General features: G+C 45.2%; 1 protein-coding gene across 1 annotated transcript in view; it reads right to left on the bottom strand.

Moving 5' to 3' along the window:
* Nucleotides 1-17,442, bottom strand: part of LOC146181006 (histone deacetylase 3-like) — a 52,421-nt gene that overhangs the window by 7,504 nt on the left and 27,475 nt on the right. The window contains exons 5-7 of the mRNA XM_084576224.1: nucleotides 15,621-15,791; nucleotides 8,728-8,895; nucleotides 5,166-5,501 (exon numbers count right to left, since the gene is read on the bottom strand). Coding sequence (XP_084432350.1) covers nucleotides 5,166-5,501; nucleotides 8,728-8,895; nucleotides 15,621-15,791 — 675 coding nt within the window. The remainder of the gene's footprint in view (nucleotides 1-5,165; nucleotides 5,502-8,727; nucleotides 8,896-15,620; nucleotides 15,792-17,442) is intronic.

Below are 17,442 nucleotides of genomic sequence, written 5' to 3' on the forward strand. Positions count from 1 at the left end.
ACCTCCGTTTGGACATATGTGCCGAATTTCACGCCGATCCTCACTGTGCCCACGCCGGAGTGTTGAAAACTTGCACTCGTCTTGGTCTCCGCTATTACTGGTTGGGTATGTACCGCTTCGCGCGTCATTATGTCCGCGCATGCCAGGAATGCCAACATCACAAAAACCCTCCACGCCGCTCCATGGTTCCGATGCAGCCCTTGCCGTCCCAGCCGGCCATTTGACCGTGTGGGCATTGATCTTTACGGGCCACTGCCAATCACTCCAGTTGGTAACCGCTGGGTCATCGTGGCAGTTGACCACCTTACCTGCTACGCAGAAACATCTTCTTTACCTGCTGCGTCGGCGCCAGACGTTGCATCCTTCATCCTTCACCATCTCGTTCTGCGCCACGGTTCGCCTGATGAATTGCTCAGTGACCGCGGCTGTGTTTTTCTTTCCGAGACCGTTGAAGCCCTCTTTCAGCAGTGCCGTACTGTCCACCTTTCTACCTCAGCCTACCACCCACAACAAATGACATGACGGAACGTTTTAACCGTACCTTGAGTGATATGCTGTATGTCAGACGTGACATGTATGTCGCGTCTGACCACTCAAACTGGGACCGGCTTCTCCTGTTTGTCACATACGCTTCCAATAGTACCATACAAAATACGACCGGCTTACTCTCTTTTTCATTTTCTACAGCCGTGATCCCACCTCTACTATCAACACGGTAATCCCTTATTGCCCTAATAACTCCGAATCGACAACAGTCTCTCAAGCGGCAGCATATGCAGAAGAATGTCACCAGCTTGCCCAATCATTCAGAACCCAGAACCAGAGTCACCAGAAGTCCCTTCGCGCACCGATATGTCCAGCTCCTTCATATACCGCACACTCCCTCGTGTGGCTTTGGGTTCCTGCTACCGCCTCCGGCCTATCTACCAAATTTGCTTCAAAATACCATGGTCCATATCATGTTATTTGCCATATCGGTCCATATCGTGGGTTGGAGACGTTAGTCTCCAGTGGACTATATTATTGAACCGCTTGCGCCAACGCCGGATATGCACAGTCACAGACGTGAAACTGCACGTTGACCGCCTCAAGCCCCTGTTACAACCCGCCTGTTGTGTTTACGCCATTAGTCGGCAGGATGCCTCCTTTTTTTCCCATGGGTAATTGTAGTGTAGCACCAACGCTCGGTGACTGTAGTAAAGAAGACGAGCGTAGGTCGAAAGGTGCGTGCTGAAAAGGAAGACGGACAAAGAAGACGACGCAAGAGACTCGCTGGCTAGTTGAGCGCTCGGTCGGAACACCGACCTGAAATAGAACGTATTCTTACAGCATAAATAACCATGTATCACATAGTATATAAAATCATACATCTTAATGCAAATACACATACCTTGATTTCTACGAAGAATACAAAACACCTGAATTACTGATCTAGTGTGACTATGACATAACAAAGCAGAAAGTCAGGAAATCTGACGGGCTGTTTCTCCTTTGCATAATAATTTCTCTGCAGCAGCAACAGGAGGTTAGTGTAATGGGTTCAAAACAGACAGTTGACAAGAACTAAAGGAGACCTCCACCACATATTGTGGAAAAAATGCTCCCGAAGATCGAAAATGAAAGGTGTATATATATATTTAAAAATACTTGTCTTTTATGAAACGGCAAGAATGACACAGTTTGTATTTTTAGTTCAGCCTTCACATTAAAGGTTTTCTATCCCCCGAAAGCCAAGCACCAGGACAGTACTTTGTAGCAGATAATGAATAGCTGACTTCACCTTCTGCAGTCACTGCACATGTGCCTGGTGTCGCCGATTCTCACCGGTCATTATAGGGGGCGCTTCTCAGACCATTATGGCCATGCTATAGGGTGTTCCCTTTAACAGTGGACCATACTGTACATCGAAGGTAGATAGCCTGTGTTATGAATGGGCATGTGTGCTGTCATCTGAATACATATGAAAAGATCCCATGTGAAGCCTTGTTGTCTTATACCCCTGTCACACGGGCAAGCTTAGTGACACTTTCAATTTTGTGTGGTGTCACACGACAATAATAAGTGACACTCGCACCAGAATGCACTCACTCATAGTGAGTTTACTACACTTTGTCCAGCAGGCATATGTGTAGTCTCAACCGCAGGGTATTTACATGTTATTTATACATTTTAGAGAATTACAATGTTTTGAAAATCTATCCTGCTTTCATGAGTGTGTCTTTCAAGAGGCACTAGATTTAATTTGTAAACTAAAAGAATGCGCATGCTTGAACAGCTACTCTCGCTCTCAGTGTTAGCGGTAACGCAAAGGCGTTTGTTTGCTGATGCTCTTTGATGACTTGCACATCGCATATTTTAAGGCTCAATCTCAATCTGCATCAATGAAGTTAGAGTTATTTGTAACTCAGTGTCTACAAAGTCATCCAAAAATATAGCAACAGTGCGCTCAAGTGCCGACCGAAGGTAGAACCGCTTCGCTTCCCACAAACTGTCCGAGCCAAGCCAGCACCTTTATGGCGCATCCCTGCAGTCACCGGTGTCAAAAGAGAGTTCTAAAATATGTTTCTCTAGCAAATAATAAGCCCTGGAGTAAAATAATGTCAAGGGACCGCTGACCCCTACCGAGTTGCTAGTAGCAGTAATAGCTGAGATACAAGCAAAGTTTTGCTCACAACCTCACAGCCACCGCCGCCGGTGTGGAGTGGCTCATCTGGTCAGCTTGTACGCATACGCTAGCTCCGCTGCTAAGTCGTCAAATTGAACTACACCTTTCCCTTATTATCAGACAGTAAAGTTAACAATAAGGCAGTGCCACAACCATCAACCTGGCTAATATGAATGCACTGCCCACTGATGCCAGGATGTAAAACAAACTAAGCCTAGCGACGACCACAGCCGGAGTAGCGCACGGCCAAGTGTTACTGACCCCACATGCTCTGCCTCCCATGGGTGTTGCAGCACCACTGCGGTAAGCTAGTGAAATCTGGTGCAGTGAACGTTGTGAACTTCTCGCCTGCATTCATGAAGTGGCAGGGACCAGACCTTTTAAGACTTGCTCAACGACATGCCAAACAAACGTGGAGACATGATGCTGCTGCAGTATATGGTTGCTGTGCCGCTGAACAGTTGAGGCTGCATAGAAATGCCGTGAAACAGGCACTGATACTCTGCCTATTAGTAAGTGTTACTCTTAAAATGCGATTTTGTGTGAAAATGCATGCTTCTCTGAATCAGACCAGGTCATGCACTATTCGAATTCGAACATCGGTGAGTCCCCTCCATCCTTAGATGCTTCCTTTTTTTCGGCTATCGATGCAAACCAAAGTTACAAAGCTAAGATAGCGATAACCGCGGCTAGCAGCGCAACCATACAGAGTAAACTCAGTTGGTTTTGCATGTGAACAGCAGAAACCATGTTAGCGAAAAGCGCGGTCAAGCATGCCCGTGTCACATCACAATGCTTTTTGTAGTTGAAAACATGTGTTCAGATGCAAAATAACTGAATATTACTTTGGAGTAATTGTGCATGCGATAACATTGCCTTTTAAGATATTATGTGAAACTAATTTCCACAGAGTGCTCCAACCTCCATATCGGCACTACCATCATTTAAAGATGACACTTATTTTCGCCGTGTGACAGCACACTCCGAAAGTGTCATTAATCCAATAGAAGTGCACTTCGTGAAAGTGTCGCTAAACTTGTCCATGCGATAGGAGTATTATTCTTTCCTTTTCCAATTATCTTCACACTACCCTAGTTGATACCATGACTCGTGGAAACTGCATATTCCACCAGTGCATTAGTTGCCATCTGCTGGCCATCCACATTCCTCCCGTCTACCTGTCCACATGATGCCTGTCTGAATGAATGATGAATTTTGCCTCCCGAGGCAGATAAATTTGTGTGTAAAATTTCCGCTTTCTGAGGCTGCCACATAGGATCACACATAGCATTTGGATTTACTGTGTACGGTTCAGCATCAGTACCATGCTGCTTGTCCCAGATCCCTTTGGTAAGGGACAGGGACTGTGCTGGTTGTTGACAATGATGGTAGTCGGAAAAATTACACCTTTATCAACATGTTTGGTTAGGTGGCCTCACTTGTACTCTGTCTACTACGCTCGTGGTGTGAAAACGCGAAATGAGTCGGGACACTGTGAACTGCCAACTGCTAATAGGTGTGGCTGCAGAGCAGTACAGAAAGTATATGCTGCCGCAAAGCACTGCAGCGTTTACTTATTCTCGCAGCCACTGGTAGGTGGCTTTATCACTTCATTGCTGACAGGAGATGCTACCATAGTTATCCATGTTTGTACCAGCGCACAGCTGGTTCTACATTTTTTAAGGCTGTTGTGAACAATTTCCATTCCTTCCCTTGAAGCACACTGTCAGCTTTAAATTGCATCCTGTTCTGCGTAAACCACCAAGCACGTTAGCTACTATCAACATTGATGAGTTGTTCATTGCTTTGTGCATGTAAAGTGAGCCCAATAAAGAGTTTCGTTAGAAGTTTTCCTTCCTGTTAGAGGACTACAATCAACGACTACGTGAGAGAGTAGCAACTTGACATCACCAGGCAAGAGCTGACAAAGTAAGCCTGACATTGTTGTCAGGCTTACTTTGCAGCTAATATATAATAAATTATAATATAATATAATATAATGTAATGTAATGTAATATAATATAATAACATAATATATAATAGCTATATAACTTTTTTGTAAAACTCTTACCACTGGGTACAAACAAAAACAAAGAGAGAGATTAATAAGTAACAGAGGACATGAAACACTGCTCATAGGAGACCTAAGGTTAAATTCAGAGCCAGTTTCGCCCTCATCTCGTTGGTGAAAACCAAACTGACAACCGGTTCCAGTGTTTCCACCAATCAAATGACTCGGGGCAAAAACAACATTTCTGAAAATGACTCGGAATACAGACCCCAGGGACAAAAACTCCCCTTCCATACTTGTTTGCTATCTATACAGCACTATACAGCCACCAGCAGGCTCCATGATCACCTCGGGGTAAGTAAAAGTCAGGGTCAAGTACTCAGAGTACTTATGGGAAGTCTCGAAGTGGACCAGCTCTGCTCATTTCCCACCTCTTATTGTTACAGCCATTATTTCCCTTTCCACAGTTTGCTGCAGAGAGACACCCACCTGCCGAGTGACCACCTCGGGGTGCAAGGTGAAGTCGGGGGCAAAATACTCGAAGTACTCGTTGTAGGGGATCTCAGAGCTGACTGGCTCATCGAGGAGGAGGGCTGTCTCGTAGGTCCAGGCACGGGCCACATTTCGCACCGTGTAGCCCCCACCACCCAGCACCAGGGTGGGCAGCCCCAGCTCGCGGATGAATTTGACGCACTCGCCGTGGCCGCGGATGCTCAGGTTGAAACAGCCTAGCCGGTCACCCGCCAACGAGTCAGCACCGCACTGCAGCACTATGCAGCTAGGCTGGAAGAACTCCATCACCCCTTGTATGACGGGCTTGAACACCTGTGCTTCGACCCCAAGAAAACCATTGCTTGAAATATGCAGTGCCCAAAGCAAGGAAACCATCCCTCCCACTGCCACAAAAATGAACGAAAACAAATGTGCAATCAGATATGCAAGCAAAAGGCACTCATACATGAGCAGTGCCAAAGGGGGATCTTTGCAAGACATCATTTTTTTGCTGTGAGGGTGGTGCAAACTGATTCAAGTGCACTTTGGGGGATTTGCCAGAGAATCTTATTCTCAATGTGGCTAGTGTTGCCAATGATAGCACAGTAGACAAATGTTGCAGAGCCCAGTTCATGGTTCTCTCTGCATTGCAAACCAGGCCCGGTACTGTGGCTATTTGCAGTGTGGGTATACAACCACCCCATGGTGAAATGGAGGCACTGTGATGTAGGTTTAAGAGAGTTAACTGCTGAGCTAGTTGGTAGTCAGACATAATAACCCTTTTTGTGTGTGTGTGTGTGTGTGTGTTGTGCTGAAAACCCTGTTATTATATGTGATGTAGGTGAATACTTGAGCGCAAGGCACATGGTGTTGAAGGATCCCCATTTAAAAGGCAGAGTGCTGGCTCACGACTCTGTTCTCTTTCTCTCGCACACAGTCATTAGATGAGTTTTTAGAGCACTGCGTCCTTTTCCCCAAGCTTGGCTGCTGCTGCTCAATGCTGCCAGCATAGCAAACACCACAATTTGCAGAGACTTCCCATGGCACAAGGGAACTACAGCCGACAAATAGGCACCACACAGTAAAGAAACACGTGCACAAGTAAAGAAGGCATGCACACAGCCTTGTGTATATGTCTTCTATACTGTGTGGTGTCCATTTGCCGGCTGTCATTTGTCGACTGCGCCATGAACCACCATGAGCTGAGAAAAAATCCTTCTGCGGCAAATTTTCATGGGTCAGATACCCAAGGCTTTTTTCTAGGAACTGCATTCATGCACAATTTGTCACTCAACGAGGCTTATGTTATGCTGAGTGCCACATTATTTCCACACTTAGCTACGCCAACTGCACAGAAGTTTTATTCAGCTTTCAAAATAATGACATTGCAAACATGTCTACATGGGCAACCACAGGTGCGATTGCAGCACTGAAAATGTCAGTTGCGGACAGCCAAGAAGCTTTCAAATCCATTCAAGGGGTTGTCCACTGACCCTTGTCCCACAGCTTCTCCATCTGGCAGCAACAGAAATCTTATAAGCACATGCAATACATTAGCACCAGGTTTTTAAATTTGAATCCCTTTATTTAAAAGATTTTGCAGATCTTTTTTTTCACACTCTGAATTTATCAGACATCAGCCTGACAACACGCACTGCAGGACAGAGGCCTCCCCTAGAAATTTACAGCTGCAGCCACGCTACTTCTGCAAAACCAATTTTGATCACATTTTCAGGGATGGCTTATCTTCCTCTTGCTACAATATAGTATTCTAAGTTTTATCACACTTATGCAAATAGAAAAAAAAGTTGCAGTGGTGGTCATAATGTGTAATTAAGTGTATCAGCTTAGGAAAACTACCATTTCAAAAATCATGAAAATGTACTAAATCGTTTGTACTTAGATAACTTCCAGGTAGTTCACTGTCCAGGACAAGGCCAATTGAAGATTCTTATGGCATTGGTGTAAAAATATGAGCCCCCTTAAAAACGAAATTTATCATTTTTTTTTGTTCTCTTTATATGTCACATATTTGATGCTTCTTTTTTTTCTTGGAGAATAATTTGGAATCCAAAAGGTACCTTATCTTGTTCCCAAAAACGTTTTAGCCCAGAAACCACCTTGAAAGCAGCCTTTGGCAAAAGAGTGGAAATGGTAGTTTTTCTAACCGTTGTGCACTTGCAAAAAGTGCAAACTGAGAAAAATGAGTTCAATGGTTTCAGAACATGCTATTCAATTTTAGGGCTTAAAAATCAATCTGGGCCTGGCACATATGTTGGCCCGTTCCTTTAAACAACACACTGTCCTGTGGTGATTGCTTTGAGTTGTTTCTTTTGTTTTCAGCTTTAGAGCTATCCAGTGCACTAGTTTCCGCTCCTGAAATGCTTTCCTTGGTTGCTTGCTGGGTGTGCCTCTTCACTAGGCTCCACATTCTATCTCCAGCCTGTCGACCATTTTGGCTGGCCAGGCTATGAGTGGTGCAAAAACAGCGTTCGAAGGTTATGAGCTGCGTTTTAGTCAATCCAAGCTTCTATTTCGGTTTACGAGCCAATCTGCTGTTGCCACATTTAAAATTTAAATTTCCTTTCTGTTTTGGTTTTAGCTGTCTGATGTCATCTTGATAGCAGGTCCTTTTTGGCTACGGAGCACGAAAACCAAGAAATCTAACTTGGGGATACACTCCGCATTCAGTTTCTTGCCCGCTATGCGACTACGCCTTGAAATCAGCATTCATATGTGCTTTCGTGGGTGACTGCACCTCATCTCGCAAAAAATTAACATGAATTTTTCTACTGTGCAGATAACAACCAAACATGCTGAGAAGTTTATTTAATAAATGCACAACCCAAGACAACAAAAATTTAATTTCAGCCCCGTGTTCCTCCTTAATGTTACACCTATCGTTTCCTTTTCCATAACTCGTTGCGCAGTTCTCAATTTATGCTGAACTTCTTTTCATTAGCCACTGTGTTTCTGCCCAATTGGTTACCATTTCTGATGAGTTCGAACAGCTTTATAAATTAGACCCTGAGGTGAGCCAGAATCCTCATTGAAGAAGTTGTGAGGCAAGCGAGAAGGTGAGATTGGAGGTCGAGATGCTGTACCTTTAAGAGAGTGGAATTACACTGCACTCAGCCAACAGGCTCAAAAGTGATGCATCATGCCAGGAAAAACCTTCATTCTCCTATCCTCGCATGTTTGTTGCTACAAATTGTGCATTTTACTGCTATCAGGTATGAAACAGTATGACCACTATGGTGTGTTGCAGATCACACTTGAAGGGAACTTTCCGTCTTCTGTGTCCCCATGTGTTCCGCGTCTACTGTTCTTTTGCGCTGTTTAGTGGGAATTGAATACACGCTCTGCAACTAGAATGTAAATGCTTCCATTAAACGAGTGAAAAGTGCGCCACGAAAAGAATCTGATCTGCATACTAACTCAACACATGGGGATACTTATAGCATTAATTTACACCGGTCCTTCAATCATGCAGGCACAGCACTGCAAACGGGTGTTTTTCTGGGCTTGGCAGCCAAGTACAAGCAAACTTGCAACACACCTGAAAGTAGCTGGCATCGTCAATGCCCTCCTTGAGGGGGACATTGACTGAATAATAGCGGCCACTCTCGGCGCCAAGCTCATACATGTCGCCCGTGCCAGGGAAGAAGTAGTTGCCGTACTTGTGGAAGGACACGGTCATCACCCGGTCCGTCAGGTAGAAGGCCTCCTGCAAAGTTGCCAAGCTGGTACCCTCAGTTTACAATTCGGTGAGACACAGAAACGGCATGGCTGTAGCCATTGCATTATGCATGGTGACAGTGAGCAAGCATGGATAAGGTCCGTCAGGTAGAAGGCCTCCTGCAAAGTTGCCAAGCTGGTACCCTCAGTTTACAATTCGGTGAGACACAGAAACGGCATGGCTGTAGCCATTGCATTATGCATGGTGACAGTGAGCAAGCATGGATAAACGCAGTCTTGTAACTACACACTCTGACATCAGCGTGCAAAGTTTGTGCAAGAGCTGTATAGCTTTTTATTGCGTAAGCAATACCACGCCAGGTTTCAGCCTGTCGCATAAACACGGCCGGTAGCCACGTTTGACCTTTAGAGCGACCGCAGATGGGGCCCCTTTTCAAGCCATTGTAAACCTGGTCAGTAGCCACACCACACCGAAAGGAAGAAGAAGAAAGAGAAGCTACGTCGGCTTTGCTTACGCAACCTACCGGGTTTAACTAAAGCTAAACCCCAGCTACTTTTTCTTTGCAACCGTAGGGCTGTGCTTTAGTAGATGTTACTAATTACTTCCGTCATTTGAAATCAACTCTGCCATGGGATTTCTCTTAAATACTAACACTGCAGTTATATTTTACAAATCATCCACAATGATTAACAGTTACTCTGTGGATGGTACAACTAATCCACCTGTCTTCATGACAAACAGTACAATCTAGAATAAAGAAATGGCATAACCTGCGTGGCTTCTGGCTGTTCTCGCTTGTGAGGCTGAAATTTGAATATGATTTTTACTGCCTTAATGCAGCACAGCTGCTGGCCAAACAAAACCCACATGCATTTCACATACATTATAGTTATAGTATGGGGTTTCCTGGCGCATAAGCAACTGTGGCTATGATGCGCCAAACAAGGTTAGATGATTTGTTATGTGAAGTGCCTAGAGTTATGATGCTCATATTTGATTTAAAACATTCACTTTCTTAATAAATGCCCGAACAAGAGAGATTGACGAATGCTTGTTCCCCTAAATGCAATGCAGAATGAAATGGAATGTGTTCATTGTAAAATACAGTAAAATATCTTTTCCTAAGGTCCTCAAGTCGCAGGGATGAGATTAAAATGTGATATGTGCAATCGCAATTCTTTTCTTTTGCCACTGTCCTACCAACTGTATATGGGTGCTGAGGCCTTTCTCAGGCAAGCCAGCCTTCCCCAGCTTCCCCTTTCCATGAAAGAAAATAAACAATTGAACTGAATTGACTGTGAATTCATCATCGCATACTTCACACACTAGTTTGTCTTTTTTTTTTTTTTTTTTGTGTCAGAAGGAAATTATGGGTGATTGTGTGCTACACACAGATGACATAAAATAACTTCGACAAAACATTCCTGATGGCACGCTTTCCATTCCTTTAAAAAGGGCTTTGCAGAATGCAGCTTGTTGTTTTCTTCATTTTCCCAAGCCGCTTGCTACCTAGCTCTCAGTTTGCTGCAAACCAACTTTATGCAATCCCTGTGAGGTATGTTCTCATGTTTTGAAGCAACACCTTCACTACACCAGGTAGTTCGAGCCGTCGGGTATGCATGGTTTTCACCTTCAGGGAGATTTAGAGGTCAAACTTCTAATTAAGCCAGGTGGTCGCCATGTGACTTTGGGGCATAGTCAAGTAGGCCACCAAGTGGCCCACGACCACTGTCAAGGTCACAAGAGCACGGTTTTCACTTTGAGGAAGATTTAGAGGTCAAACTTCCATGTTAAGACTAGTTGTTGCCATGCGACTTTGGAGCATAGTCACATAGGCCACCAAGTGGCCCGTGACCACTGTCAAAGCCAAGGTTACGTGACCTGGTGGTCACCATGTGACTTCAGGGCATAGTCATGTAGGTCACCAAGTGGCCTGTGACCGCTTGGTGGCCTACGTGACCTGGTGGTCATCACGTGACTTTGGGGCATAGTCACGTAGGCCACCAAGTAGCCCATGGCCACTGTCAAGGTTGGGGGAGCCCGGTCTTCACCTTGAGGGAGATTTAGAGGTCAACCTTCTGTGTTATGCCTGGTGGTTGCCATGTGACTTGGGGGCATAGTCACACTGTCAAGGTCACCTGACCTGGTGGTCACCATGTGTCTTTGGGGCATAGTCACGTAGGCCACCAAGTGGCCCGTGACCACTGTCAAGGACACATGAGCACGATTTTCACCTTGAGGGAGATTTAGAGCTCAAACTTCTGTGTTGAGCCTGGTGGTCGCCATGTAACTTTGGGGCATAGTCATGTAAGCCATCAATAGCCCTGGACCCCTGTCAAGGTCAAGTGAGGTGACGTCAGTGTGATGTGGAAGTAAAGGGCGCTAGAGGGGTGATACATGTGTAAATAGGAGTCCCCAGGCTCCTGTCTAGGTTACAACACTGTGTCATATGGAGGAGGACAAACACCCTGCAACAGTAGCGCGGCAGAACGCGAAGAATGTACTTCGGAATGAGGCCTTGAAAAGGCGGCATGCCGCAGCCACCAGTTAATTTTTATTTTCATGGATCTGGCTCGTGCAGTGCATGTGTCTGCTCTCTTGTTACCCTTAATCTTAACATGACTGGGGCTCAGCAGAATTTAATGTTTTTGGGATTTTATCTGCTCTGTATTGCGGGTTCGACACAATCTGACGCTGGATCTCCGCAGTGGCCGTCACCTCGGAACCGTCACGATGACAACCGACACGGCTCCATCTACCCCGCACCTCCACCAAGATGCTATGGGGATGTACTTAGTGTAACGGCACTGCGATGGGCTGAACTCGACGCTAAGACTTCAGTAGCCGTGCAGTATTCACTCTGTCAGCGTCGTCCTCTTTCTCAACGCTTCGTCGTGCCCGCGTTCCTCGGTCGTCGTCTTTGTAAATGAGCACATCACTTTCGTCCTGCGTTTTCCAGTAACAATATTATGCTGCCAATCGGCGGTTCAACTGCATTTTTAGAGTTTAACTCAGTGAGGACACTCAAGGAATCAGTGTCAATAATGCTACGTTTGATGTTTTCATCGCTTATTTTCTCCACAGCAGAACAAACAGTATAACATTCTGCAGTGAAAACATGTATAATGAGGTAGACTTGTTATTTCTTCTATTTCATCTTATAGTATTGCACTTCCAACATAGTAATTAGTTTTTGAACTGTTTGTGTAAAATGCAATGTAATTCGTATATTTTTCTTTCAGTGCCAGGTGTTGCAATATGTGCTCATATGGAGATTTCAAATACATTAGGAGCAATGTCAAGTGAAACTATTAAGGTGGAAAGTTGGGTTGAAAACTATTCAAAATCGCATTTCCTTGTGTTTATCAACACAAGAGGGACAGAAAGAACACATATGCGTTTCTTCTGACCCTTGAGTCTTGCAAAATGTGCAAAAAAATAGATGCGGTACAAAAGCAGCTTCCGTGATTTACTGCCATTTTCATACCCATGACCTCTTTACAAAGCAAGTAAAATCTCAATAGTTCAACCCCCCCTTAATTTGAAAATTTGGACAATCGAAACTGGGAACTTCAATTGCATGGTACAGTGGTTCTTGCATGCTTCATGCGTGCTATGACAGGCATGATGGCAATTGTAAGTTCTCCATTTCAGAAACACAGCTAAGTCTCATATTTTTTGTTACACTTTCCTTTAAGAGGAACTCCAGAGGCTTTTTTATCATTCCGAGTTTATAATCACATCACATTCCTTCAGGCGCTCTTTCCGATATAAAAGCCCATTTTTAAAAATAGTATCAGACAGAAATGTATTAAATGAGCAAAAACAAGGCTGTGAAGTCATGAAGACCAACATATGATGTCCCAGAAACGACCACAAAACATATCGTGTGCACTGACTACCCAAACTGGCAACTGTAAGTTACATCTGAGCCCACTATTTGTGTCAAAAGTGCTAAAAAGCAAGCTCAGAATTTTGTCCTGCAGGAAATGCAGAGCGAACACAGACGTCCCAAGATTGCCCATAGCAACCTTCCCAACTGAGGCCACGAAAAGAAAAGTTAAAATTCATTTTCACTGCTAATAAGGCATTGTAAATACTGCAAAATTTGGCACAACTGAGCAGCAAACTGCCGAGTGTGTACAGTAGTGAAAGTAGTGTGTAAAATCTGCGGAGTTCGAGAAAACGCTGGAGTTGCCCTTTAAGTTCATGCTATCTTACGGCTGCAATCAAGCACACATACCAGCGAGTCATGGTGTCTTGGAGTTTGCTTGCCCCGCCACTGTTCTCTAATTTTTATTTTTGGATTGTGTTGCACTGCTCGAACACCTTAGCATATATCCCTCATGTGCATCCAAATGCTGCTTCCAGTCCGCTGAAACTGCACGCTTGACCGCGGTGCTTCACAGTGTGGACTGTGCAGTGAAGCATCTTCAAAAATTGATGGGGACATTTTGCGAAGAGTGTGTGCTATTGCACTGTACTGCGAAAAGGGTAGCGGAAGCCTTTACGACTTTGGAGAACTTCTACAACATTCCAGACAATGTGCGCAAAGCTAAGCATTTCAAAAGAACTGGGGGAAAACTGTCTTTCTCACTTCAGTTTCATCTCAGACGAAGAATGCTTGTTAGGTAAAATTACTGTAACAAAAACAGTTTTCAGCAGTTTACTCAGGCTCATTCAATATTTCGAACATCTTTATCTGCTCCCTTAAAGATCAAATTAAGGAGAGTTTACTGTGTGACGAGATGCCATTAATTATATAGTGTGATTACCACCCTGTCGCCTGAATATGAACCAAAAGTACCATTGAGCATGGTGGTGTTCCCACGGCCGTGTAGTTTAGCAACCCAAGCTATACTTGGACTATGGAGGGCTTCAATTTTAACGATGTCACGTGGTCTCCAATGCAGCACACCAAAAACTTTCAACACTCTACTGCCACTGAATGAGGCCACTGCGGTCAGAATTCAAATACATGTGGTACTCACGAGTGGCAGACAGTCTCAGCCACTGAGCCACCACGGCTGGTGCCACTGCCAAGCTTTCAGGCAGTGTTAAAGTTCTTTAGCAGGGATCTTGTAGTAGCAAAATTTGCTAGCTATAAAAATCCGTCGGAGTCATCATCATCATCATCAGCTGGACTATACCCACTGCAGGTTGAAGGCCTCTCCCACATTTCTCGAATTCACCAGGTCCTGTGCTAGCTACATCACCCTGACCCCTGAAAGCTTCTTAACCTCAACCGCTCACCTAACATTCTGCCAACCCCTTCTACGCTTTCCTTCCCTTGGAATCCAGTTTGCTACCCTAAGCGATCATCGGTTATCCTCTCTTCACACTACATGTCCTGCCCATGCCCATTTCTTCTTCTTGATTTCCACTAAAATATCAGCAACTCGAGTTATTTCTCTGACCCACTCTGCGTGCTTTTTACCTCTTAATGTTACACCCACCATTTTTCGTTGCATAGCCCTCTGTATTGTCCTCAACTTAAATAAAACCCTCCTCGTTAACTCCATGTTTCAGCCCCATAGGTGAGTACAGGTAAGGTTCAACTGTTGTACACTTTCCTTTTGAGTGATACCGGTAAGCTGCTAGTCATAATCTGCAAATACTTGCCAAATGCGCTTCATCCCAATCTTATTGTTCTTGTTATTTCCTTTTCATGGCCCGGATCTGCGGTTACTACCTGTCCTAAGTAGACATATTCGCCTACTACTTACAGTATTTCGCTACCTAATGTAAACTGCTGTTCCTTCCCGAGGCTGTTCAACATTACCTTAGTCTTCTGCATATTGATTTTTAAGCCTACCTATCTACTTTTCCTGTTTAGGTCATCAATCGTTATTTGCAGTTCATCCCCCGAGTTGCTTAGCAAGGCAATGTCATCAGCAAATCGCAGATACTGAGGTATTCTCCATCTACCCTTATCCCTAACTGCTCCTATTCCAAGTCTCTGAATACTTCCTCTAAGCAAGCTGTGAATAGTACTGGGGAGATTGTGTCTCCTTGCCTAACTCCTTTCTTTATGGGAATTTTGTTACTTTCTTTATGCAGAAATATGGTTGCTGTGCAGCCATTATATATATCTTCCAGTACTTTCACATACAACTTGTCTACACTGATTTCGTAATGCCTGTACGACTGCCAAGGTTTCTACAGAGTCAAAAGCTGTCGAAGTAGATTTGCTAAAAGCATGGTCCAGACTGAATACTTTTCACCAGCAGCAGGATGATCATTTTGCACATTAACGAGCGGAATTCAGTTCTCGTTTTCACTTCAGTTTCAACTCATTGTTGCCACCATGAGAAACGTTGATGTGGAACGCACACTTGCGCAAAATGCCAGAATGTTCGCCTTTTCTTGGTCTGACGAAGTATGGAAACTCAGAAGTATGTGATCACTAAAATGTCTGTAAATGCATCTTTTTGGGCTTTAACAGTGCCGTGACTTAAAGGACACGAGAATCCTAACTTTATACTGCGCACCCTTAACATACACAAGCAGCTGCAACAGCGAACATGAGACACACTAAGCTACAGCTACTTTGGTTTTGATCAGATGTTTAGCTGATGGTACTAACGCAGCCATTGATGGCAATGCTGGTAATTACGATGCAGGTCACATGGTGCTGGGTTTGCAAAAACCATTGCTGCATGGTTAGACAGACAACTTATCTGGGGCAGCGGTCACATAATCAGAAAGTTCCTTAAAAAATGGGGCGGGTTGGCAGGTATGCCAGTGCTCACCTGGACCCCATCGCCGTGGTGGATGTCAATGTCGATATACAGCACCCGTGGATGATACTTGAGCAGCTCAAGGATGGCGATGACAATGTCGTTGACGTAGCAGAAGCCTGACGCCTCAAACTTCTTGGCATGGTGCAGGCCGCCCGACCAGTTGATCGCAATGTCACAGCACTGCAGGATAGACAGCGTGTGGTTGCACCAGGCCCTCAGGGAAAAATATTTAACCTGAGGCGGCCTGCAGACTCCGAGCACTCAGACGCTTTAAGCACTGACCAGGCCTCCAGTACGCTGTGTGGTGAATGTGTCTCTGAGGCTATGCCATGTCCCTCTCACTGAAATTAGTGAGCTGGAGACTTTCACAACACAGATAACATAGCTTGAACTAGCTGGCGAATACACAAACAGAACTAAACTAGCCATCCACTGGTTAGCAATGCTGCCCTCACAATGAATGCTGGTAAGAACCAATGTTCCTTGAGGCTGCAAATAACAGGCTACTGCTTCTTAGTGCAGGTCCATTATTCCACTGTATCAAAAGGCTGTCAATGTTGCCATCACCGAGAAAGTGCACTAGTTTCAAATGTGACAGGGAGAGAAAACATATCTCACACACAGTGACAAATTCTCTCATGTTACACTAAAGATTGTTTTTATTCATTTGTCCCCAGCACATTTGATAGTTGGAACCACCTTTCCAGAGAAGCAGTTGACATTAATGATTTCAATACTTTTAAGGCTGCCATATATAATCTCTTTCTAAATACTCGTCAATTTCCTTTGCATCTGCTTCCACTGTTCCTATTTTTTGCCACCTCATGCCTAAAATTTCCTTTTCTTACTGTGCTGTGTTAGGCAATGCATTTTCTCCCACTCCCCTCTGCAATGCCTTCAGGCCCTGAGGGTTTAACACTTCTGCTGTCGGGGGTTTCTGGCCGTGACATACCCCAGTGTCGGCTTGGTTTCAGGGAACAAGCATATCAGAAAACGAGCATAGCAATTTAATTTTTATTACAGTAGAACCGTGGTGATACGAATCTCATGGGGTCGCGAAAAAATTTGTATCATCTGAACACTCGTATCATCGAAACGAACGAAAATAAGTATGCAGAACATAGGAAAGACAGTCGCGCATATCTGTTTACGTCCGAGAAGTTTTATAACGATCGCGTGGTCACAGCTCGCCACTCGCGGTGCACACAGCACGAGAGTCTAGCGCGACAGTCTATCGCGACGTCGGCGACGCGCGGGCCGCATGCTTCCGCGGACTTTTCGCGACGTGCCATTTGTGTGGCGCCACACACTGCTCGCGATAAGTACAGCGCGACTAGCGGTCGTGAAGTCTATGATGTGCGGCCTGTTCGCGCCCGCCATGCGCCGCTGCAAACCTTTCGCGCCGTGGAAAATGATCGCGATGTGCGGTCCGCCCGCCTCCACGTACTTCCTGCGGCGCATACAGCATGACTGGGGATGGCGACATGCGAGCCGCGCGGTGCCGCAAACTGCTCGCGAAATCGTGATCACAGAGCCAGCGATGTCCGGTCCGTGCGCACCGGCCGCATACGCCGGCGCCAGCTACGGTGGTTGCAAAAGATATGGTTTGTGGGCCACGCGCGCTGAAAGCTTTTCGCGGCGTGAGCCCGACAAAAATCGCAACGTCGACGGGGTGCAGACGAAGCATCACTGCAAACTGCTCGTGATGCATACATACAGCGTGGCTGGCGATCGCGGAGTCAACGATGTGTGGGCAGTGCGTAGTGCTCAAGGTTGCGGTCGCAGTTCGCGCGTTCGTATCATCCGTAGTGGTGCGGGAGAGTGTTCGGAC

The sequence above is a fragment of the Amblyomma maculatum genome, chromosome 8, assembly GCF_055883805.1.
Source record: "Amblyomma maculatum isolate TAMU_Amacu chromosome 8, ASM5588380v1, whole genome shotgun sequence".
Taxonomy (NCBI): Eukaryota; Metazoa; Arthropoda; class Arachnida; order Ixodida; family Ixodidae; genus Amblyomma; species Amblyomma maculatum.